The 27,213-nt window shown below is 36.4% G+C and overlaps 1 protein-coding gene across 2 annotated transcripts in view; it reads left to right on the forward strand.

Moving 5' to 3' along the window:
• pard3ba (par-3 family cell polarity regulator beta a) overlaps positions 1-27,213 on the forward strand; it is a 166,673-nt gene that overhangs the window by 131,145 nt on the left and 8,315 nt on the right. For both annotated transcript variants that reach the window (XM_051897448.1, XM_051897457.1), the window contains 2 exons: positions 7,117-7,225; positions 21,910-21,980. In XM_051897448.1, coding sequence (XP_051753408.1) covers positions 7,117-7,225; positions 21,910-21,980 — 180 coding nt within the window. The remainder of the gene's footprint in view (positions 1-7,116; positions 7,226-21,909; positions 21,981-27,213) is intronic.

Below are 27,213 nucleotides of genomic sequence, written 5' to 3' on the forward strand. Positions count from 1 at the left end.
GCTCAGGCATTTCAGAATGACCAAAACAACAGTTTAGATGCTATGCAACGAGGTCCGTCCGCTGGTTGGTCCAGTTATGCCGTCCCATCACACAAAGTCACATGACTTTTTTGATGCTCATCGAGGAATTTATTCTATAAATTTGTTTTTATCATAGTTTATGCGCATGTTTTCTTATTGGATAAAAAATGTATCCGCCTCAATTGAGCACATACGTTTTTTTATGCACATTTTTAGAATTTATGTGCATCTTGGCATTTCCATCCAGTGTTTTTTTTTTTTTTTTTTTTTTTATGCGGTATCCCAAAATGCACATAAAAATAGGTGGATGGAAACATAGCTACTGGTGGCTAAAACCACCTAGACCACATATTTATTATATTATATTTTGGCAGAAACCGTTAAACTTTTTGTAAGGTCGTCATACAGGTTGGGCAAATGTATGTAAAATTTCTTTATTTTTCTATACCGTAAACCAAATGATTTTCATGATGATATATGAAATAGAATAGTTTCTGCCACAACACCATAATTCCTACATATATCATAAATTAATATGGGCTCTCCTTCAAGCATAATTTTTGTTTTATTTTTCATTATTTTATTTTATACTAGTGCTGTCAAATCGATTAATTGCATCAACATAAAAGTTTGTAAATAAATAATATATGTGTGTGTAAATATGTGTGTGTGTGTGTATATATACACACACGTATTTACAAACTTTTATGTTAGATGCGATTAATCGCGATTAATCGATTTGACAGCACTATTTTATACACAGCTTTCTGATCAAAATGCACTTAAAATATATTATTATTTTTTATTTATTTGAAATCATAGATTCTTATTGTACTAGTTTTATTATCTATATTATATTTTATGATCTTTATTATCTTATTTCATTTTATGTAGTTTAGTTTTGAGGGTGAGTAAATTATGATAATTCTCATTTTTGTGTGAACTGTCCCTATAATGGCATTTTTGTTTGATAAACAATCATGGTACCGTGTTGGGTCACCACAGAGTAAAATCAGTCAATGTCTGACAAAAGGGACTAATGTGACAGTATGAGTAGATTACACAGGGTCTTATCAAAGAAGAAAGTGTGAGAAACATCTCGCCTGGACCATCGCTAGAGTGTGTGCGCACGTCTCGATTTTCATGTCAGAGAGCAAATAAGAGAGAAAGATAGCGGGAAAGAGACGGTCAATTAACCACAAAGTAACAGCCAGACAGATACGCGAAAGCCCCCTCCTCATCTCGCTGTCTCGCTTTCTCCGAGTGCTGATGTCTCATCTACTTTAGCAGGGTTCTTAATTACCATTCTCTCTTGCGTGTGTCGCCTGACTGCTCCTAACAGCCCTTTGTTCTTGCTGGCATTTTGTGCATAATAGATGTGACTAATAAATGTTAGTGCTCATCAGACATGGAAAATAGAGCCTCGCTTTCCTTGTTTAGGAGAGTTTGAGCGCCGCACGGCCATTTTTTAAGCAGAAATGCTGACACAGAGTCAGTGGCAGCCAAAAACGCTGGACCCAGCTCCAGATATCTGGACAGCATCCAGCACTGAGGAATGGGCTTAATCGAACTAATGGCCACCAGCCGTGTACTGTGGCCAACTCTAATTCTTTGAAGAAACTGCTGTTGCTTAACGCCTTTCCTCCATTTCCCTGTTGTTCTCCATCACGTTGGAGCGGTAAACGCTGTTAAGATGGATGTGTAGCCATTCTGCTTGTATTTCTACATCGTACTGTAAAATTAGTGCTTAAGAAGTAAGGTATAGCTCTCACAAAAACGGTTAGCGCACTGTCCATCTTTTTTTTTTTTTTAACCATGGTAACTAGTTTCCACCACAACACCATAATTGTTTCTATTGGAAAATTATAAATTATTGCTTATAAATTATTGAGGGAGCTTTGCTTTATTTTATTTTATTTTATTTTATTTTATTTTATTTTATTTTATTTTATTTTATTTTTTTATTTTTTATTATGATTGACTTAGAAATTTCCATAGGTTCCTGATGAAAATGTACTTAAAATATAATAACAATAATACAAATATGAGACTATTGAAGTCTCTTTATTTTTTTTTTATGTATGATGAGACATTATATATTTTTATGTCTAATAATAATAATAATAAGTTTTATTTATATAGCGCCTTTCCAGGGCTCAAGGACGCTTTACAATGTACATTTGCCTAAGGCAGCCTAATACAGATATAGATTTTATTTTATAATTTTATGATTTATTTAAACATGATATATATTGTTTTGTGTTTGAAAAGATACATATTTGAATTTTATTTTTATTTTAATAGTCACTGGCTTGGCCTATGACTTGTACATTTTTATAGGTACTTAAAAATATATAATGGTAGTATTAGTGTTAATAATAATAATAATAATAATAATAATAATAATAATAATAACAATACTTGGTAGTGACTTGGTAGTAGTAGTAGTAGTAGTAGTAGTAGTAGTATTTAAAATTATTTATAGGAAAAAACAAATCCTAGGTTCCACATGAAAATGTACTACAGTTTAATTGTAAGAACAGTAACTTTGATTTTTGGCCTGAAATGGTACATATGTGTAAGGAGAAAATTAAAGTTGGACAGTAACTTAACCATAATCCTGAAACTTCAACTGTATCTTCAAGATGTTTATCCAATTATTCAAAGAAATAAATCAAAATATATTCGTATCTCATTTCCATGAGCATTTCCTGTGCTGATCCCTGTGGCCACACACATCTCTGACAGCCCTATCAAGACTGTATAATTGAAGAGCGGACATATTCATTAAGACCTCAATGGCAGGTGTGTTTAGAAAAGGGTGTCACTTCTGATTACGGGTCTGTGTGGTGGCGTCCAGCTAGAAAAGATGGCAGCCTGTTGTCAGATCTCATTATACAACACGTCCTGCAGAAATAAGATAGGATATAGAGATGAAATGAACGGGGAAGCGGAGAGAAGTGCATCACGGTTTCTAGCATTACCTGTATGTCAATATCTATTCATTCAGGGATTATTTGGCCGTCCAGACTCCATGTGTTGACAGCTTCATAGTCAGATTGTGGAGTAATTCCCCCGTCTATAATCATATTCATTAGTTAGTGAAAACTGATCCAAGACCAGCATTCCTTGTCAGACAGCCTATGTATATACATACATACACACACATATCTTTATTTATCAAACACTTTAGAGTCTTCACTGCTTAAATCATAAATTTAATATAGATTAATCCTTATTAAAGCTAAAATTTTCTGTTACCTTTGTTGTTTGATTAACATTAATGACAGACATCATCACAGCAACTGGTTTATTAGGCTGCTGTCACTTTAAGAGCTGCCGCTGCTGAACATGACGCGGATCTGAGGCACAAGTCATTTTCTCACAACTCTTAAAGTTCATCTAAGACATTATTTAACTCCTTTAAGACTGCTCTTATGAGAATACATGACAAAACAGGCATTATTTGCATTATTCTGTGTGTTATTGTTTGTTCAAGCGCGAAAGAGAGCTCGATACAGGCGCGTGTCTTTTTGTATACGAGTCGAGTGTGTGTCACATGACACCACATTCACAGACAGTGTGTTCTCGTTTGTCTTGTGGTGCCTGGATGGTTTAAAGGCATTTGCGTGAATAAGAGCATGATCAAATAATGTAACACTAGCCAAATTACGATGGGAAAAACAGATGCTGCGTTAATTATGTTAAATATTTTTAACGTGTTAAACTGAAAAAAATAATCCCATGCGTTAACACGCTAATTTTGACAGCACTAATATATATATATATATATGTGCGTGTGTGCGCGTGTGTGTGTGTGTGTGTGTGTGTGTGTATTTGTTTTATAAAATGAAAGTTGAAAGTTACATTTTGCAAAGTTGTTTACAATTGCCTAATATGTTAATACAAAATTCAATTAATGTGAAAACACGGTTTATCTGCTATTTTACAGCAGCTTCATACATGGCTTATCCAATCGGAATTTGGGTCAAAATGTGTTTTATTGTAAGTTTTATTGTTTAAAGAGGCCTGTTTACACCCAATGTCCAATTTGACAAAAAAGTGAAAAGAGAAATATAAAAAATATTCACAATTTGTTCCACCAAAACTATTGATGCCACATCCAATGCAAAAAATTTTCTCAACCAAAAAAGGGGGTTATCACAGCACAATATTTCAGATGTAAATTGAAGGAATATTTTAACATTTTACTAATATACAAATAAATAAATATGTTTTTGAATAAATAAAAAAGGTAAACACTTTAGTGTAGGGTTCAATTCTCACTATTAACTGGTTGCTTATTAGCATGCATATTACTAGTATATTGGCTGTTTATTAGTACTTATAAAGCACATATTAATGCCTTATTCTGCATGATCATATTCTACATCCCATAATCCTACCCAATACATAAACTTAACAACTACCTTACTAACTATTAATAAATTAAGGCAAAAGTCGTAGTTAATAGTTAGTTAATAGTGATAATTCGACCCTAATATAAAGTGTGACCATAATAAATATTTAAAAATATATATTACAAAATGTATAGTTTCTAACCAAATCTTTTGACATGATTTGGTGTGAAGAGGGTAGGAAAATCGCTCACAGACTAGATCAAGCACACGCTAGCGCTGCTTTCTGTTGCTCAACACAAGCACTAATTAGCTTTACTCGAATGTAACATAAACAGGTAAATCACAGCAGGAAACAGCCACGGTCTGTGATGATGATGATCTCAGATTGCTCTGTTTGTCTAATTCTCTGCCTCAAAGAAGGAAAGGTAATATCTCCGGCCTTTCTACGGTTTACGCGGCACCCGCTATCATAACACACCAAATGAACTGCTGATGACAGCCGGCCTCTCATTTGTACGTGTATGTGTGTGTTTAACCATCCATGTAAATGTGTGGTATTTTTTGCAGTATTTCTGTTTCTTCAGCCATCTCCCTCTAAAGCACTCCAGGTCTGCTCCAGTCCTGTAACTAATATGAATATGATGCATACATGCTCGACGGGAGCTAATTAAACATTGATAGTGTTTCTCATTCAGAGGGTCATGTGGACTCTCAATCAAAATGGCAGCTCTAATTGCGTTCTGTGGGATTAGATAATGGATGCCGTTCCTGCGCCGCGTGTCCTCCACCAGCTGCTGGAGTGCCATAGATCGCTGCCTCTAGTATTTTCAATTATTTTGAAGTTGGCAACATCTGTGGATGGAGTTTATAGAAACTGATACATAAGTCCAATGTAATTTTTATTTGGACATGTATCATAGCACTAAGTGTAAGTCGATTATATTTATTTGTTTGTTTAGATTTAATAATAACACAATTAATTTATTTAACAATTGCATATTTAATTAAACGGAGTGTCTATTTACACTAAGTGTAAATAGCCTGTCTTGTTGGCAATGGCTATTTATACTAACTCCGCCTACCAATCTCTGGTTGGGCCACACAAGATTAAAAAAGACGCGCACCACTCAACGTTTGCAGTGGTGTAGGGAGTATGGTGCGTAGAAATAGCTTTTGACACGATCGACCCGAGTTCGAATCCGCCTTTTGCCGAACTCGCTCTTCTCCTTTTTCCCATCACATATCAGATCGGAAGGGCATTTATTTTCAATAAAAATGAGGAAAATATTTGAAAAGTGGAAATAAAGTGCCTAACGAGTGTTAAATAATAAAGTATTTATCGGGTAGGGTTAGGTGTAGGTGTAGGGAGGGCTTTATTGTCCCAATAAGGCGGCATCCTTTTTATAATTTTAATAAATATAGTAATTTACACTCCGTTATTATTGCATCCTGTTAATGTACAACAATACTGAGATCTGCCACTATTTATAAAGTATAAATAGAATATAGTAAATAGAATATATTGCTATTTTCACTTGTGTAAATAGCCACTGCCTTAATTAAAACTATATATTATTTATATATTTTAAATAATTTATTTATAATGATATAAGTAATATCAGGGCTTGACATTAACACCCGCCAACCCACCAAATGCGGGTGGATTTCAGCAGTGGCATGTAACGCAGTCACTTTTTTTTATATAAAATTATGAATTTTATATATATAATATATACATTTTTCAACTGTAGTCTTTTAAAAAGGCATCTGAAATAATAAACTAAGTGCAAAGTAGCGGTCAAAAATATAGATTTTTTTTTTATGCATATCAATACTGAAATATCTGAAATTCTCACCCAAAGTGCGGCACATAAAGCTGTCTTTCAGTACTAAATTGAGTTATTTTTCACTGCTTATTACGCCTAAACAGTCAAATACACACAAAATAATGTCAAAATGTCGGTCTTGGTGAGTATTCATGTAAACACAGTCAGTTATGTTTTAAGTGAATGTGAACAGTTGAGAAAGAAAACGCATGTGTAACAGTATAATGGATCCGTGCGTCAGGTCTTAAAGTGACAGCAGCCTAATATACCTGCTGCCAAATTATGAGAAAATAAAGAAAATATCTATATGGCAGTTTTTCCCCGTGGCATTGATGTCAAAATTGTGGCCAATGAAAATGCTGAGTGGCTAGTAACTTTGGAAAAAAGTTAATGTCAAGCCCTGAGTATAATATATTCAATTTGGTATGGTTTGGAGGTGTTGTACCATTCATTTGAAGTGAAAGTTGAAGCAGTTTAAATTTGTTGATTTTATAATGCTAGTTCTGCTTTAAATCAATACATGCCCTTAGGTTACATGTGTGTTTATGGAGCTCACAGATGGATAATTTAATACACTGAATTTTACATCAAGTGCAGTTTATTTTCGCTGCATTTGATTTGGGAATCTGACAAACAGAATTGCACATTAACTTCGGCCTGAAGTCAAACACTTTTTAAACGTTAGGATGAGAGATTTACTGTGATATAACTGATTGCTGTATTTGCTGTGGTGACTTGTATGTGCTACTAGATTTTCCCTTTTCATTCAAACCTTTGTTTACACTTTCATCTGATGGGTTTTCTTTTTATTGTGATAGATTGCAGTATATTTATCTAATTATCTGTGAGATCATTGCCTAGATTTGTGAAGATGTTTGATTGGAGTCTGTCTTGTTTCTCTGTTGCAGTAATGAAGAACGATTGCAGCAAATCCGAAATCAGCTTCAAAAGGTGAGACCAGCTCCATCCTATGAAGACCTGACCGCCCGAAGACGCCAGGAATACGACCCCTCACGAGTGAGTGCCTGTGTGCTCTCTTGCTTTCTTTCAGGAAGTGACAGACTGAGGTCTGGCTGGTTTCTCAGGCACTGATTCAAAGCTCAGATTATCAGGGTTCATCTCGCGCCGTGTTCAGGCCAAATCTAAAGTACTCCGACTAATCTGTTCATCTGCTCAGACTCAGCACCCGTCTTCCTGTTCACGGGCATAATTATTATAATGTGATTGTTTATCGTTTTTTCAATACTATAGACCTAATCATGATTCATGATCTATCCCAGCATTTTCTATTATGAAAAAAGTGGAACATCCCATAAAATTGTCATATACAGGGAAGGTCCATCGTTTGGACCCTTTCTAAAGCATGATGGGTAAATAATCCCATTCCGTTTGCTCATAGTTTTCTTACACATATTGTAGTGTTGACTGCATTTGACAAGCTCGAGCATCCAGCCCTGTTACCAAAGTTATTGTAAGATCAAACTGATGTTTTTCTTTAATTTATAGGTAATTAACATTTATTAATATCTACAAACTGACATTTGGTTCCAAACTAGCAAGTCCCTGCGGAGTGACAGCTTCATTTAGACTTAATCTGGTAACTCAGATACTTGCAACTGTAAACTTTTTATTACATATTATAAATGTATGTATTTTTTATTTCTTTATATATTATTTTATATTTATTAAATTATTATTTTATTTTATTCTTTTTATAGTTATTATAAATAAATATATTGTGTATATAATTACTTGTATTACACAATTTATTTAATTATTATTTAATTTAAGTTATTTTTATTTTGTTATTTTTGTTTACTTAATGTTTACTTCTAGAAAAAGAACATTTATTTATTTATTTATATTTATTAAATTGTTTTATTCTATTACATTTAATAAATTAATGTATTTTTATTATTTATATATTATTTTATATTTATTATTTTTTCATTTATTTTTATTTATCCTTTTTTATATTTATTTTAAATAAATATATTGTGTATATATAATTACTTTTATTACACGATTTATTTAATTATTATATAATTTATTTTTATTTTGTTATTTTTGTTTATTTAATGTTTACTTCTAGAAAAGAACAACATTTTATTTATTCATTTATTTTATTTATTAAATTATTTTTTGTTATATTTTATAAATGAATGTATTTTTATTATTTATATATTATTTTATATTTATTCTTTTTATATTTATTTTAAATAAATACATTGTATATATAATTACTTTTATTACACAATTTATTTAATTATTATATAATTTAAGTTATTTTTATTTTGTTATTTTTGTTTATTTAATGTTTACTGCTGGAAAAAGATCAAAATTACACAGACAAATTAAATTTTTTCAGACATGTCCCAGATTTTGGTAACAGGGTTGAAAAAATTGCAAACGTCATAGAAACAAATAATTCAGGATTTATTTCTATACATATTTTCTAAAGATTATGATCCTCCCTTCCACTGAGTCTTTGTTAGAAAATAATGATGACATTTTTTAAAGGTTTCAAGCCCTATTTTTTACTTTGAGTGCCACTTTCAAAAGTGCTCTGTAAGCTGTTATTGTGTTAAAATGAAATTGTGTGTGTGTTTGTGTGTGTGTGCACGCGCACACGCACATGCAATTTCTCCTGCAACTTTAAGAACGCCAAACTTAACTTTGATTTGCCTTTTCACCCTTTAATTATGTCCGTTTATTTTCTGATCTGCCCTAACTATAAAACTATATCGCAACCACTTATTTCCATATATCCCCACCTTTCTTTTTCAACCCCTTTGTGTCTTTTTTTGGAGGAGGTTTGCTTTAAAATTGAAGACTGAAGATATCTGTGGTATGGTGTTCTGCATACTGTATAAACCCAGATGTATTTTTAGATCCTGATGTTGTCTAGTTAGCATGTTCTCTAGGTAGTAGTTTGTGTGGGTGTGTGCGTGGGTGTGTGTGTGTGTGTGTGTGTGACGGGGCGTCTGCATTGCCCAGAGCTGTAAGTGAGCTGACCCATCCCTTGACATCCCGCACCTACACGCCTCACCGCCGGGCACACATGCAAATTCAGCTGCAATAATCCTCCTAGCTTACCATCATGGTTTTTGTTTTTTCATCCGTAAGACAGCGGCACGTCTTAGTATCATCTTTGTCTTAATGTGCAAACCGAGCGCTGTTTATCACCCATAAACCCCCAGCACCAGACACGTCTCGCTTAATACATAACTAAAACAGTATTAATAAATAACTCTTTGGGTCATTAAGGAAGCAAGATATGCGCATCTCGCCGTCTGATCCGTGCGTTAGTCTCGTTTGGTGGCCCCCTCCCACTGCATTATGGGAGTCTGTCATTCATGGTGATGATGCTCAGAGATGAGTGTTAGCATTAATGCTCTCTTTTCAGTCATAAATATAAAACAGGCACAAAGATTATTTTTCCACAGCCATTTTAATTTTCTCTACAGTCACTTCAACCAAAGCAATACACAATTACATAGAAGTGCATGCCTATTTATTATTTATTTATCATTTATTATTTTTGAAGATGAATAATGTCACTCCAAACGAGTGTATATATATATATATATATATATATATATATATATATATATATATATATATATATATATATATACACAAACCCGATTCCAAAAAAGTTGGGACACTGTACAAATTGTGAATAAAAAAGGAATGCAATGATGTGGAAGTTTCAAATTTCAATATTTTATTCAGAATACAACATAGATGACATATCAAATGTTTAAACTGAGAAAATGTATAATTTTAAGGGAAAAATAAGTTGATTTTAAATTTCATGGCATCAACACATCTCAAAAAAGTTGGGACAAGGCCATGTTTACCACTGTGTGGCATCCCCTCTTCTTTTTATAACAGTCTGCAAACATCTGGGGACTGAGGAGACAAGTTGCTCAAGTTTAGGAATAGGAATGTTGTCCCATTCTTGTCTAATACAGGCTTCTAGTTGCTCAACTGTCTTAGGTCTTCTTTGTTGCATCTTCCTCTATATGATGCGCCAAATGTTTTCTATGGGTGAAAGATCTGGACTGCAGGCTGGCCATTTCAGTACCCGGATCCTTCTTCTACGCAGCCATGATGTTGTAATTGATGCAGTATGTGGTCTTGCATTGTCATGTTGGAAAATGCAAGGTCTTCCCTGAAAGAGACGACGTCTGGATGGGAGCATATGTTGTTCTAGAACTTGGATATACCTTTCAGCATTGATGGTGCCTTTCCAGATGTGTAAGCTGCCCATGCCACACGCACTCATGCAACCCCATACCATCAGAGATGCAGGCTTCTGAACTGAGCGCTGATAACAACTTGGGTTGTCCTTGTCCTCTTTAGTCCGGATGACATGGCATCCCAGTTTTCCAAAAAGAACTTCAAATTTTGATTCGTCTGACCACAGAACAGTTTTCCACTTTGCCACAGTCCATTTTAAATGAGCCTTGGCCCAGAGAAAACGCCTGCGCTTCTGGATCATGTTTAGATATGGCTTCTTTTTTGACCTATAGAGTTTTAGCCGGCAACGGCGAATGGCACAGTGGATTGTGTTCACCGACAATGTTTTCTGGAAGTATTCCTGAGCCCATGTTGTGATTTCCATTACAGTAGCATTCCTGTATGTGATGCAGTGCCGTCTAAGGGCCCGAAGATCACGGGCATCCAGTATGGTTTTCCGGTCTTGACCCTTACGCACAGAGATTGTTCCGGATTCTCTGAATCTTTGGATGATATTATGCACTGTAGATGATGATAACTTCAAACTCTTTGCAATTTTTCTCTGAGAAACTCCTTTCTGATATTGCTCCACTATTTTTTGCCGCAGCATTGGGGGAATTGGTGATCCTCTGCCCATCTTGACTTGTGAGAGACACTGCCACTCTGAGAGGCTCTTTTTATACCCAATCATGTTGCCAGTTGACCTAATAAGTTGCAAATTGGTCCTCCAGCTGTTCCTTATATGTACATTTAACTTTTCCAGCCTCTTATTGCTACCTGTCCCAACTTTTTTGGAATGTGTAGCTCTCATGAAATCCAAAATGAGCCGATATTTGGCATGACATTTCAAAATGTCTCACTTTCAACATTTGATATGTTATCTATATTCTATTGTGAATAAAATATAAGTTTATGAGATTTGTAAATTATTGCATTCCTTTTTTATTCACAATTTGTACAGTGTCCCAACTTTTTTGGAATCGGGTTTGTATATATATAAAATTAGCTTTTATTTTCATAATTTCTGTTTTCATTTTGATTTGTTTTTCAATTTTTAGTATTTTTGCTGTGCTTTTGTCTTTTTTTTTTTTTTTTTTTTTTAACATTTCTATATAGCTTTATTGTTTTTATTTCAGTTTTAGTTTTAATAATTTTAGTATTTATTTTATTTATTTGCCAAGGCAACATTTTCCAGTTTTTTTTTTTTTTTTTAAGTTTAATCATCTAATATATACGTTGTAAGTATACAAGTTTTCATCTAAAATGAAAACTTGTATACTGGTCATTTAAATGACCAGAAACAAAACAATATTTAGTTGTTTTAGTTAACAATAACACTTTATAACAGCTTTTTTTGTCCATCCAGTGAAAGTCAATGGGGTCCAATGTTGTTTAGACTCAACGTCTTTCGAAATATCTTCTTTTGTGTTCCACAGAAGAGAGAAAGTCATAGAGGTTTGGAACGACAGAGTAAATGATGACAGAATTTTCATTTCTTAGTAAACTATCCCTTTTAATGTTAAAATAGTATCGAGAACACTTGCTCAGCTCGCTGCCTTTCAAGATTTTTTGCACTCTCTTGGCACCTTGTGTAAAAATAAAAAATAAATGACAAATAGGGCATCCAACAAGATGTTATGAAGATGAGACATTGTGAGACATGAGATTTATTATTCATGAAAGATAGCAAAAAAATATGAATAGAAATATGCTGAAACAGTAGGAAAAGAAGGGAAAAAGCCAGACAGAACCACAGAGATGAGAAAATTGCACACAATTTCGCACAAATCCCTTCTAGAAATCACAAGGTTTGAAAATGGCAACGGTGACTGTCAGCCGTTCTCTTCTGGGGCACTTTAAAACAAAAACTCAATCTAAATTGGAACTAAGGCTTTTTTCAGAAGCACTTATCGGAGCCCTGAACTCTGTCATTTCAGCGCCCGGAGCCACGCTCGCGTCCACCCATGTCCAGCACTTCATTTTCGAGAGATTGAGGGTTGTGTCCAGGGCTCGGCAAAGTTTACAATTATAGTTTATATGATTACACACATCTGCTGGAAAAGCCAGCTTCATTGAGACTTTCCAGGAACGTCTGAGTGAGAAAATAGAAGCTCTGATGCTGGAAGGAAAGCGACGTATTTAGTGTCCGAAGTTGCATGATTTTTTTTTTTTTTTTCACGCTTGCATTGTTTGTTAAATTATAGGCTAGAGTTGTCGATAGATTAACCATTAATTTTGATGCATTGATGCAAATTGACATCACAGTTGTTCTAATGAATGGTGTAATGATTAACATCGATTAACAGTTTTACTAGTTGGTGATATGGCATTCCTTTTGCCGCCAGCCAACTTCAGTGATTCTTCCCAACTTCCCATTACGAAATATCTGTGAATAACGTTACACAATTTATTCTCATTCAGACCAGTCTAAACATATTTCTGGCCAGCATTAAGCACATTTAATTACAGTTCAATCAGACTGTATTTACTTTGCTAAATGGTAAATAATACCATTAGTTTTTTTTCTACATAGAGAATCATCCACTTTCATGAAGCATTGTGAATGTTGTAATCAAATCAGCCTTCCTACACTTTTATACTAATACACAAATAATTTACATTACTGAATACATTACCAAAAGTTTGAGGTCAGGAAAACAGTTAAGACTTATTTAATGTTACAAAAGATTTCTGTTTCAAATTAATGCTCTTCTTTGGAACTTTCTATTCATCAAAGAATCCTGAAATAATGGTTTCCACAAAAATATGAAGCTTCACACCTGTTTTCAACATTGATAATAATAAGAAATGTTTCTTGAGCAGCAAATCATCATGTTAGAATGATTTCTGTAGGATCATGTGACACTGAAGACTGGAGTAATGATGCTGAAAATTCAGCTTTGATCACAGGAATAAATTACATTTTAAAATATATTCCAATAGAAAACAATTATTTTAAATGGTAGTAATATTTCCTAATATTGTTGTTTTTACTGTATTTTTGGTCAAATATAATATAGTTAGTATTGAACCATTGCTTAAACCATAGGTTGTCATATTTAGAGCTGACTGGTGGTTTTAATTTTGACTAGAAATTATCCATAGTATGGGTTTATCCATAGGTTTTGACGATGTTCATATAGTATATGAACTTCTTCATTGAGAAGTGGCAGTTTACTGACAAATAGATGAATGAATATGTGAAATGAATAGAAGAAAGACGAATGGTTGCTGTCAGAATAACAGAAGAAATGGAGAAGGACGTTCAGGCCACCATAAGGACTAGCATGTGGTGTAGACGCATACACACACACATACACACACACACACACAGAGAGAGAGAGAGGGAGAGATACACGCACACAGCAGGGACTGTGGGGTGTGATTCATTAACAACAGAAGAATTTAATTGGATTACTGACTGGTTTTCACAGACCTTGTGTGTGTGTGTGTGTGTGTGTGTGTGTGTGTGTGTGTGTGTGTGTGTGTGTGTGTGTGTGTGTGTGTGTGTGTACCTGGTATTCCCTACATCCCCACAAGGATAGTGATACCAGTAATTTTTGGACATTTTTTTGGTCCCCATGAAGAAAACATGTTATAAATCAAAGTGATCAAGTTTTTTGAAAATGTAAAAATGCATAAAGTGTTCTGTAATGAGTAGATTTAGGGTTAGGGGATAGAATACACAGTTTATACAGTATAAAAATCATTATGTTTATGGAAAGTCCCCATAAAACATGGAAACCCAACGTGTGTGTGGACAGCAAATTGTATGGTTTCCTGATGGGTGCTTTGCTGTTATTGTAAGTTACGATTTTGTCGTCTTGAGGCACCCAAATGATATCTAGAGAGCAGATTATCATAGAGACTTTGGGTTGGGAACTTGTGACTTGGCCTGGTAAGTAACTACACAGAACACCCTAACAACTACCTGGAACACCATTTAAACCACCCAGAATGCCCTAGTAATCACATAAAACATCCTAGGAACCAACTATTATGCCCTAGTAACTATCCAGAACACCCTAGCAATCACCCAGAATACCCCAGTAACCACATAGTACACCGTATCAACCACATATCAATGCTTGTTGATGCCCAGTACTGGATAATGATGTTCAGTTGAAGTTTTAGTGTGTTATTTCTCTGACACTTGTGTGTCAAACAGGTTTTCCGTACATAAAATATATGGGAGATGAAGTTGGGGTAGGAGAAAGTTTAAAATAAAAAATTACACACTTTTCCTTTATAAACTACTTATATTGGTTAATACTGATATGATCACAGATACATCATACATCCCTCTTTACAAGTCATGCTCATATTTTTAAGTTGACGTGAGACCAGTAGTTCCAGAGTAAAATGAGAGCAGAGAGGAGACGGGGCAGATGCAGAGACTGGAGGAGAGAGAGAGGAGATGGAAAATTAAGACGGTTGTCATTCAGATTGTTATCCTCTCTTCCTCGCTACAGAACAGCTTGAGACGAGCATCCTGGCCCTGTCAGGTCTAATTAAGCCAGCATCTGCATCTCCAAACGCACGCACCGGCTTGACGGGCAGCCGTGACGGCGGAGTGTAAAAAGATTGAGTGATGGCGACTAGGTGGCTCTCCGCAGAGCCGACAAATAATCCTAAATTCTAAATCCAGGTGCCTGGGTTGTCAAAACATATCAACATGAGCTCACGGAGACAGATTAAGAGTGAAAGAAAGCAAGAAAGGCAGGGATGGACAAGGAACAAAAGGCCTCGACTTCTCTTTGCTCTAGCAAGCAGGTCACACCTTCTCCGGTAGGTCAAAGACAAGCCTTGCAGGAAGGCCAACTTATATCATGGAGCCTTAACCTTGGTTTGAGAGCAGGAAACTGTGGTTGGGAATCTGAATGAAGCCACTAAAACAAAAAGAAAAGAGCGGTTGGAGGGAGCAGTCGAGGGACCTCAGGGGAGGAATGAGCAAGGACAGAATAATAACTGTCTCTTTATTTGGACTTGAAAATATTTTGCACTTCAGTGGCGGATTATGGCAATTTAAACAGTAACTATGTTTCGTAAAAAGCCCCATTTATAGTTTTTAGTTCCCTAACATTTTCTAAATGTTTGTTTTTATGCAGTTAGACTTTTCACTGTTTGCATCACAGACTGTCAGTCTGGGAATTTACAGTGAATCTTTCTGCAGGTTACATAGCTACGCCAGCAGGCTCATTCAACCGATTCATTTAAAAACTCTGAATCATTCAGAAATGAAGAAAGTATATGAGTGAGTAGAGCTTGACATGAATTTTTTTGCTCACCAGCCACTGTGGCTAGTGGTTTTCCAAAGTTACTTGCCTCTCAGCATTTCCACTGGCCATTTTGACATTGATACCATAAGGAAAAAATTAAGGTTTTAAATGCCTAAATCTATATATTTTTAATATTATCTCATAATTTGGCAGCAGGTATATTAGGCTGCTGTCACTTTAAGACCTGACGCACGGATCCATTATACTGTTACACATGCGTTTTCTTTCTCAACTGTTTACGTTCACTTGAAACATAACTGACTGTGTTTACATGAATACTCACCAAGACCAGCATTTTGACATTATTTTGTGTGTATTTGACTGTTTAAGTGCAATAAGCAGTGAAAAAGAACTCAGTTTAGTACTGAGAGGCAGCTTTATGTGGTTCACTTTGGGTGTGAGAACAAAATCTGCGGGAATGAGTAAAATTATGTGCAATACGCGCAATCCCACGTCGAAATTCAAGCCCTGTAGCACAGCAAATGAAACGAGTGAGTGATATTAGTATTATATTAGTATTATTATATGTAGTGCTGTTATAATATGCAAGTACAATGTTCCATTGAATTGGAAGAGTTCCAGAGTTGTTGTTTGACAAATCAACACTTGGATGCTACTTGAAGTTTCAATGTTAAATTCTAAGAAAATTCAGTTGTTGATGTTGATATGAAATTGCCAAAATATCCAGTGTATCTGTGCCATCAAAATTTCCTAATAACATCCACAACAATCCACGTGCAACACAACACATCTCTCCAGTACTAAACAGCAAAAGCACCTCCGTTTCACAGGGTTGGGCTTGATACATGAGGAGGTCATGACCAGCCTCCTACAGCCTTGTGTCTAAATTACCCTCTCAAAATGGTTCCACCATCTGCTGCTAACAAGCCTGGGCTGTCTGGGCGGTATGACCATGGCTTTTCAGGGCACGTTAGAGGGCACTGGGCCATGGCAGCACTACATCAAAGATCAGAATACTGCACACACCGCGGCCACAGAGACTCTAGGGAAAAAATCAACAGGCGATAGGATCACGCCATGTTTAAGGCGTGTTTGTTTTAGCATTGAGGTGGAGTATGGTGCCAGCTTTGTGGAAAGTTTGATCAAAGTAGCTTGTCTAACTTGCAATGTGTTATACAGATAAACAATGCAATTCAAATTAAGGAGTTGAATGAAATGAGCTGGCGGATGAAGATATAGTTTGTTTGTTTGGTTTTTTTTTTTTGTATTTGAGAAATTTTGCTCTAATGAAGTGCACAACTTATTTTTTAATGAAGTGCCAGGATGCTTTAGTTGTTTGTGTAACTGATAAAAAGAAAAGCTTGCCTGGTGAAGTTTCAGCCCACAGTGGTCCACACATACTCAGCCGAACAAGTGACGACGCACAGCCTAGTTTTCAGGGACATCGCTCACAGCTTGAGTTTCTTGTGGCAAATGCTGAGCACAGTTTGTGTTTGTTGAGAAACATGCTAAGTTTGAGTCATGCTGGAGTCCAACCGCAAAACTTCACTCCAGACTGCCAATTCCCTCTGGAATGGAGTTTGACTCTGAGCCCAGATCAATGAAATCTAATTAGCAAAAAGTAATGATAAAGAACAAAAGTTACTGAGGACTATAAAGTGGTAGTGGCACCTGCTAAGTTTGTGTGTGCATGTGTGTCCAATATATAATAAAGCACACTATGTAACTTTTGGCCGTCTAGATGTAGAAAAAAAAAAAAAAAAACTGCAAGCATTTTGCGGAAGAACATTGTTTTGGTTGTGTTTCAGCTCTGTGTGTGGATGAATATGTTTATCCTGACATACTGCTCTTAAAACATTCACTACTATAGGCTTAAAGGGTTAGTTCACCCAAAAATGAAATTTAGCCCATACTTTACTCACCCTCAAGCCATCCTGGGTGTATATGACTTTCTTCTTTCAGCCAAACACAATCAGAGTTATAATAAAAATATCCTGGCTTGTCCAAGCATTATAATGGGAGTTTTTGAAGTCCAAAAAAGTGCATCTATCGATCATAAAGCGTACTCCACGTGGCTTCGGGGGGTTAATAAAGGCCTTCTGAAGCGAATTGATGCGCTTGTGTAAGACAAATATCCTTATTTAAAACTTTATAAAGTAAAATAACGAGCTTCTGGTGCGACAGACATACGCATTCGACGCAAGTCCAAAAAGCGTTAACTTCCGTGACGTTGTACACAATGACATGACACAAAGCCAATGTTGATTCTTGTTTTATTACGAGCTCTGTCTTGTTCTCTTTTTGTCAGCAAACTCTTTAGCGGCTCCATGTCAAACTTACTCGCTTATTGTGACAACTAACCTATGCCACTCCCACACCATACAAACAAAGTAGTGGAGCAACTTTTCTCTATTTACGGATATGAAGAGACACGCATGGACGAGTGACGCAAGTGCGCAATTTCACATGAAAAACCCCGCTCAGTCTAAAATATTAAACACTTATAACAGACTTACCATAGTGAATTAGGGTAAGATAAAAACACGTTTTGTAAGGATTGATGGTGTATTGACTATTTAAAATGTGTCAATATTGAACAAGAAAAGACTTCTTTCAAAAACATAAAAAAATCATAAAATTGACAAATATTTTTTGCCCTTTTATATATTATATATTATTGAATTATTATGTATACTTAAATGTTTAATACTAAACGTCTTTGCTTATATGTCTTTTGTTCTTGTGGAATTAAAATGACTGAATAAGTCCCAGTGAGTCCAGATGACCTTGCTGTTCATGCTCTACATGTGAGTCTTTGTGTTTAATCAAACTCCTCAAATACCTCCGTCTGATCTCCCTGCATCTGTACGCATGAGTGCCGTATGCCTATTTGTAAACGTTTGCATGTTTGTTGTGGCAAGTGTTTGCCGTCTCAGTCCAGTTCGCCGGCGTAGTGTGCACATTTCTCAGCATTCACAGCAGCGCACGAGTCCTTCATCCGTCCACACAGCCGTTTTGATCTGATAACAGAACCGCAAAGACTCAACTGGTTTCTGGCAGATCGGTTGCCATGGTGCCCCAATGTCCCCCTTTGGTGAGGTTTAGCAGGGTTGAGCAGGTTTTGTTGATCCTTTTTGACCCCACAGGGTAAAACTCACCCAGACCACCAAGCCTGCCGTGGCAAAGTTTCAAATTCTCTCTCCATTGGAGTCAAGCGTCTGGCAGCAGGCCCACATCTTGTCCTTTCTGCCTAAAATGCTAATTACCCAGTGAAGATCAATCGCCTGTGCCCAAGATAACATCTGTGGGCAGTGAAGAGAAACACATGGGTAATATGGAAGATCCAAAGTCGCTGGAGTCTCTAGTGTTTTGTAATAACCGGCCCTATGGAAGCAACTAAGTAGTGTTTTATCGCACTAACATCCAGCGATTTTATTTCTTAAAGGGATAGTTCACACAAAAATGAAAATTCTGTCATCATTTACACACCCTCAAGTTTGTTTTTCTTTCTTCTGCTGAACACAGAGGACGATATTTTGAAGAATGTAGGTAACCAAACAGTTGACGGTAGCCTTTGAAAATACTATGGAAGTCATGCCGAACGCGCATAAGCAAAGTATACTGTGGGCTTCAGATTTGTGCCTAAAAGGTAAAATAGTCTACACACAAAAATGTCGAAATGCCCTATTGGTAAGTATCCACGTAAACGCAGTCGGTTATGTCTTAAGTGAATGTAAACAGTTGAAAAAGAAAACGCATGTGTAACAGTAAATTGGATCCGTGCATTCAGTCTTAAAGTGACAGCAGCCTAATATTACTGCTTTAGTCTGTGTCATTAATTTTAATCAAACAAAAAAGACAAATATAAAATCACTCACTGCTCTTGAATGAATAACGTTTGTAGCTTTAATAAGGATTAATCTGTATGTAATGTATAGTGAAGGCAATGCAGTGTTGTTTTACATTTGATTACTTTATTCAGTTTCTGTTGTAGGCTATTACTTATCTGGACACCACTGTTAGTTCATCTTTCTTAATTTGTATTTTTGTTCTGTTGTATTTATTTGTCCATTTTGTTTGTAATTAGTTTCTTTGTTTACTTGTCTTCTACATTAGTTAACCTAGTTTTCGTTTTTGTTGAAGTAGCCTATCAATAATTTTACTGATATCTAAAATTACTCATATCATGAAATAAGACTTTGAGCATATCGCCCACCAATAATCTTAAATAATCGTGATTTCACTATTGACCAAAATAATCTCTACAATAATCGAGCAGCCCTAACAACTAGTTGAAAGCACTTAAGCTTTCGTTTTTTAGTAGATTGATAGAAATCTGAGCACTTTGATTTACGGAAATTGCGTGCAGCCTTCAAATCAATGTGTGCAGTGCATCAGGCAGTCTCTGGACACTCAACATGACACCGTAAGCTATTTGAAGAGTTGTTTTCACCATTCAATACAAGTTGATGTTATTGGCATTGATTGACTTTAGTTCACAATGGTGGACTGAAGTCAGTTTACGTCACTAAGTGTGTTGATGCTTAGTGTGGCGACAGAAATATTGCATTTTTATTGAAAGGTTTCAAAGTAGATATCGGTAATTGGTTTGACTTTTTGTTTTTTAGTTCTTCTAACCCTAATTGATGGAGTGCTTTAATTTTTTAAACAACCATGTATGAACAAGTATGTATGACAATGTCAAGATTCATCAGGCTCAAATTGTGAAAGAATGGTTGGGAGGGAACATGAAGAATCATTTTCACACATGAATTAGCACCTCTGAGTCCAGAGCTTAAATTCATTGAAAGTCTTTGGGGTGTGCTGGAGGAGACTTTACAGAGTGCTCACCTCTTGCATTGACAATACAAGATCTTGAGCCACCTCTTTATGGAAATAACATCACAACATTTACTTCCATCAAGAGGTGCATCCATTTTTGGTAAAGATCTTGTATTGACCACACATGCATACAACCCTAGGTCATTGCTCCTAAAACTAGTATCTCATCTGTGAAGAAAAAGAGAAGCTGGAAAGTGAAGCAGTAGTATAAATGCTTCCATCTGTGACAATAGGCATGACTGATCACCTGTATGGCCAGAATAGACGGAAGAAAGAATGACAGGAACAGAGGAAAGCGAGGAATTGTATATCGTTTTGATCATTTGGCGTGCACAGCAGTCTATCATTCCCACAATCATCTCTCGCTTCTCTAAATTTGACCTTTACGGCGTGTGCGCGTCGTCATCTCTCTCTCTCTTACTCTCGGTGACATTCGATCCCTGCGAGACACCTTTGTGTTTAAAGATCACACTTAGCATGCAGGGTAGAGCTCAGGGCCGCCATTACACGCGGGAGGACGTGCACTTATAAACGCCTCATTGAGACAAATGCCACCATTTTCCTCACATAGTCCCCAGAAATGAGCTGCCCTTCTTTACATAATGCCTCTAACCTTCATCTGTCAGGAGCTGCCACACGCAGCCCTCCCACAATCCCACTGTGGTCATATGAGACTACTGTTAAACCCTGCGATGTGCGGCGAACTCCAGTTATTTCTCTTATACAAGCTTGCAAAGTTTTGGAATAGTCACATAAGGAGAAATAAGCTTTAATTATTCATTGTAATCATAACAAAACCATAAGAGACGTAATGGGAAAATAATGCATCCAATTTTCCTCTTTGTTTACAGAGACAAAAATGCATTGAAAATGAAGTAACATGTTTGTCACTGCCTTTTTTTCTTTCTCTGCACTTTGAGGGTCGTACTTACTTAACGGGAAAGTCATAAACATTTTAGGCATTTTTGATCAACACATCTTGCAATAGAAAACAGTTATTTTAAACTGAAATTACAACTAATATTACTGTTTTTGTTGCAGTTTTGATTTAGAGAATTCTTACTTTTCTTCTTACTAAATCTTACTTTTGAGCGGTACTGTAAATCACCTCTTTTTAACTTAATGGTGGAATATTAAATGTGCATATGTCCTGTATGTATGTGTTCACATTCTGATGTTAAAAAACAGGGAAAAAAAATAGTTATATATACATGGTTTGTATGTGTTGTCTGCTTTTTTGTGATCTCACGTCTTTGTAATTTCATTTCGAGATGCTTGTGTACAGAAATTATTCTCTTCACCTTTAAAACCATCTAAATGTCACATTATCTGATTGTGACACATAATCTTATGTGATTTTTCTGTGCTTTGCAGATCAGAGGGCCTGATCCACGAATGGCTCCAAGATACAACGACACCGATCGTCTGTATGCCTCCGTGCCCAGGTAAGCCTGTGTTTGCGTGTGTATTTTCACTTGTACTCAGGATTGTGTGTTCTTGTACCATATGCTGGACATATGTGGCACCGTTGGATCCATAGAGTCAACAAAACAAGACAGAGGAAGGTGGAGGGACTTCCCTTCCTTCACACACACACACACACTCAGTGTAATCCTCTTTCAGCTCCCTAATTAAATCTTGAGTGTTTGCCTTCCGAGAGCTTTTCTCATCCCGGAATATTCACCTGATCTGCTCCCAAAGGACTGGGATCCAGACAGGAAGCTGGGAATGCTATCCTGGCTCACATCCCGGGATCTTAAGTGCTTCAATCATTTCCTTCAGGAACATACGCAGATATGACGTGGCTCAACTGTGGCGTCTCATTATGAGTAGGTCATAGTGCAAGCAAAATGGTCTTGTGTGATTATTAAAAGGCAATTAAAGCCATATTTGAATCAAACTTAACTCTCATTATAATTTTGATATTTTTAAAGCGAGGTGACATGATTGATGCAGCGAAATTCATGGAGAACTTGGAGAATACTTGTTTTCTTGTAGTTTACACACAATAAACTACAAAAAAGTTTTGTTTTTCCCCCACGAAGATTCTGTCATCATCCAATATTTTGAAAAATGTTTTTTGTTCATACTGTAAAATAGTCCAATGTTGTTTGGACCCCCAACGTTCTTCAAAATATGTTAGACAGAAGAAAGAAAGCCAAAGCCAAAGGTTGCATCTCAGTCAGCTCCCTAGTTCAGTAGTCAGTGCACTGATCAGGGAGTCGGACATTTTAAGGGCTGTCTCAATCACAAAATCCTTCCAGTGCACTGAAACATTCGCTCCCTAAAACATCCCACAATGCGCCGTGTAAACCAGGGAGCATCGATGCTGACTATGTTCCCTTAACAGAAGTTCTGATGCACAAAATCATGTGACATATGTGATAGGTGTTTTGAAAAATCAAACATTATTTAATTATATTCCAGCATAAACATACATCGCTAGACAGGTAGTGAACATTATCTAGCTAATATTTATAGTTTGTTTACAGCTGAAATGTTGCAGTTATATGTAACAAAGTATTTATCATATGTACTGATGATGTACAACAAAAACGTCATGTCGCCGGAAATAGTGCCCGAATTAGTGTACACGATATACTGATTCACAACCTAGGGAGCCTGGGAGCTGATTGAGACGCACCCATAAAGTTTTGAAACAACACAAGAGTAAGTAAATGATAACAGAATTTTCATTTTTTGGATGAACTATCATTTTAAGGCCAAAAACATACTCAAGTACACAAACCTACTATCTTTGCAAATATGTTTCCAAAATGTGTCTGAAATTGATTCCGAATGCAAAAAGAAAAATGTTGCATTCTTGACGATGCTGCTAATCCCCAGAAACAGGCATTAGCATTAACAGTTACACTTTATTTTACAGTACATGTACTAACAGTGTACTTTCAGTGTACTTACCTAAGAAAGTACTGTAATATAAGGTAACTACATGGGTTAAGGTTAGGTTTAGGGTAGGTTCAGGGTTAGTACCTAGTTATTGTAATTGCTATAATAAGTACATAGTACTTATAACTATAAAAATACTATAAAATAAAGAGCTACCGTATTAACTGTTTTCTTAATTTCATTTTCTTTTCATGGTGGACTTTGAAGAGAATCTTGCTAAGAAAGTTAGTTAAAACAGCATTTTGAGATCTTCTGCACCTAAATGCTAAGAGATACCTGTTTTACTACGACAAGTACCATGATATTACCATGTTTGTTTGTTGTTTTTTTCTGGACATGTATCACATCTATTTTGTTGTTTTACATGGACCATAGCTAAATCATGCAATTCTTTGAAGTATCTTAGTAGGGTTGGTAGTAAATATGACAATCATTCAGTAAATTGGTATATGCTAGCACTGTACCATGGTAATCTGTAGTTAAACCATGCAATTTACGTGGAGTTGGACCTTTTAGTCTTTTTGAAATCCACCCAAAGCCACATTAAAGCATATTTTCTGGAACTTAGACCTGTAAAACACCTACAAATGAGACATCAGAGCAAGTTCGACAAAGTTTTCCTTACTTATAAAATCATTTGTTTTGACTTTTCGCAGGCTCCACATCTTGTTTTGATATTTTCCCCTCAAAATAAACTCCCACCTCAGCCCTCCTGTGGCTCCCAGCTCTCCCCGAAGCCCCACTGTATTCATAAGAGCGGACTATTTAAATGAAATGAAATACATTTTTCAGGGTTGAACTTTGTGCTGTGGTTCCCTCGGGGTGCTCATTCAGGCCCATTTCCTTTCAAATGACTGCGCTCCGTTACATTAGCATATATTTCCCTGTGCGCCGTTTCCCTCTCTCTCTCTCCCAGTGTGTGTATGTGTGACTCAGTAGAAGCAAAAGTGCTTGTTTCTGTCTTTTCGAAAAGTTCCTTAAGGCTAAAACCGATCACTTCAAACAGTATGTCACATCACTCTTGTCACAGAGAGCAATTTTATACTGTGTTCCTCTGTAGGAGCCATAATGCAGCAGTCACACACAATCAGTCAGCTTGCAGCAGCCGCACAGAGGCCTGAGGCTGGGCGATGTGGTGTAGTGGTTAAAGCTCAGAGCTGGTAAGCAGAAGGTTGCTGGTTTGAATCCCAAATGAAACTAACCATGAGCCATCACTATTGTTCGTGGCGCTGGTCAGCGGCAAGCTAGCAGCATTGTGAGAAATTTGCACTCTGTGTTATGTTACATTCCTTTTAAAATGTTTCCTTTTAAATGTCTTTTACGTAATTCTCTTACATTATAACTAATAATCATAGTTTGTTTCAAGAAGTTTAAAGGTTTCATTCTCTTTGAATTGCTTTCGTTATATAATGTAATTCAACATAACACTATATAAATCATTAAATGTTTTTTGCAGTATTGTATTTTGTCTCTTTACGAAAGGTGGTGTTCTCCGATAGGTTCATTCTCTTTGTTTTCTCAGCACATTTGAGCTTCCGCAAGAGCCAATGAGGTTCATTCTCGTGTTATGCAGCACATTTGAGCTTCCTCAAGAACCAATGAGGTTCATTCTCGTGTTACGCATCACTTTTTAGCTTCAGCAACAACCAATGAGGGTCATTCTCATGTTATGCATCACGATTGAGCTTCTGCAAGAGCCAATGAGGTCCATTCTTGTGTTACGCATCACAATTGAGCTTCTGCAAGAACCAATGAGGTTCATTCTCGTGTTACGCAGCACTATTGAGCTTCTGCAAGAGCCAATGAGGTTCATTCTTGTGTTACGCATCACGAATTGAGCTTCCGCAAGAACCAATGAGGTTCATTCTCGTGTTACTCATCATGTTTGAGCTTCCTCAAGAGCCAATGAGGTTCATTCTCGTGTTACGCATCACGATTGAACTTCCACAAGAACCACTGAGGTCCATTCTTGTGTTACACATCACGATTGAGCTTCCTCAAGAGCCAATGAGGTTCATTCTTGTGTTACACATCACGATTGAGCTTCCGCAAGAACCAATGAGGTTCATTCTTGTGTTACACATCATGTTTGAGCTTCCTCAAGAGCCAATGAGGTTCATTCTTGTATTACACATCACGATTGAGCTTCCGCAAGAGCCAATGAGGTTCATTCTCGTGTTACTCATCATGTTTGAGCTTCCTCAAGAGCCAATGAGGTTCATTCTCGTGTTACGCATCACGATTGAACTTCCACAAGAACCACTGAGGTTTATTCTTGTGTTACGTATCACGTTTGAGCTTCCGGAAGAGGTTTGTTCTCACGTGTCAAGCACATTTGGTTGAGCTTCTGTTTATGTTCACTGATCAATGTTTATATGTGAATAAAAGCCTAAATTAAATCTGTTCCTCATATAAAGCGATCGAGTCTCTTCAGAAAATTTGGACTAAACCGCTCAATTCATATGGATTAGTTTTACAATTTCATCAAAAAGATCCTAATTTGTGTTCCAGAGATGAATGAAAGTCTTACAGGTTTGGAACGACATGAGACAGAATTTTCATTTTTGGGTGAACTATTCCTTTAAGTTGTGCTGTGTAGTTGTGTTGCATTAAACTGTATAACATTTCATTTTATATAATATCTTCTCCTGAACTATATAAACTCATCCATATTTTGCTGTCAACAGGTTTGTTTTACTGCTCAAAATCTTAGTAGAAGGAGCTTTTTTTAACGTCTTACATAACCCTCATCACTGTGTGAGAAAACAGTTATAAACTTTAGAAATGCTTTGCGTCTTAGGTCATTGCATTTGCATACAAAAGATTCATTTCCGTTAGCGTTTAACCTCAGCAGGAGGTGGATTAGGGTGAAGAGCTCTATCCCAGCAGTCTCGCCGGCTAATCAGCCTGAGTCTTAAGCCTGCATTTGATTGGATAAAGATCAGCCAGAGACAGGAGGTTACACAACACCACGGTTGTCTGCAAACAGGTTGAGAACGGACTTCACTGAGTACAGTTTGGTTCTTTCCGTCTCAGCATGTGTTTAAAATGAGCTCATTTAAAATAATAGTTTCCAAAATCAAATCATTGAAATTAAAGGAAGCTGGAACAGACAACAGAGCCGTCGAAAAAGCCACCAGTTTGAAAACATTCAGCTCTGTTAAAGAGCATGCAGAGAAATTGCGATTAAGAAGTATTCGTTTATTTAAGATGGCGAGGTTCTGCCTCTGTGAAAAGGATGTTTTGATTCAGATTATCAGGAAGGAGTGTGCTTTTCTTTGTTCATTCATCTTGGCAACAGAAACCACTGTTACCTCTTTTCATTCTCTCATGACATCTCACTCTGCTTTATATTGCGTTTTGGCTGCGGCTGCCGCTTTGCTTCCAAGTAAATAAAGCGCAGTGACTGTGTGACTGTGCTCTGCTTTAACATTGTTTGCCTTGAAACACAGGAGTCGTAATGAAATCAGTGTTTGGAAATGAAACTCTTATTTTGTTTTCTGCCTCCATCAGCCCCTGTTTTCCCTACGGCCTTAATGTCTGGAACTAGTGCCATAGATGAAATATATCTAACCAATTCTACACATAATTGGCTATAGATTTATATAGTGTGACATATAGGTAGATAGACACAGTATCTGTCTGTCTATATGCACCTCTGTGTCCATTTATGTCTGTCTATTCAGTCCGACAAATTATCTCTCTGTCTATATGTCTATATATCTGTCTATTCAGTGAGATGGATTTTCTGTTTGTCTATTCAGTCAG

Source organism: Ctenopharyngodon idella, chromosome 1, assembly GCF_019924925.1.
Source record: "Ctenopharyngodon idella isolate HZGC_01 chromosome 1, HZGC01, whole genome shotgun sequence".
In the NCBI taxonomy this organism is placed as follows: domain Eukaryota; kingdom Metazoa; phylum Chordata; class Actinopteri; order Cypriniformes; family Xenocyprididae; genus Ctenopharyngodon; species Ctenopharyngodon idella.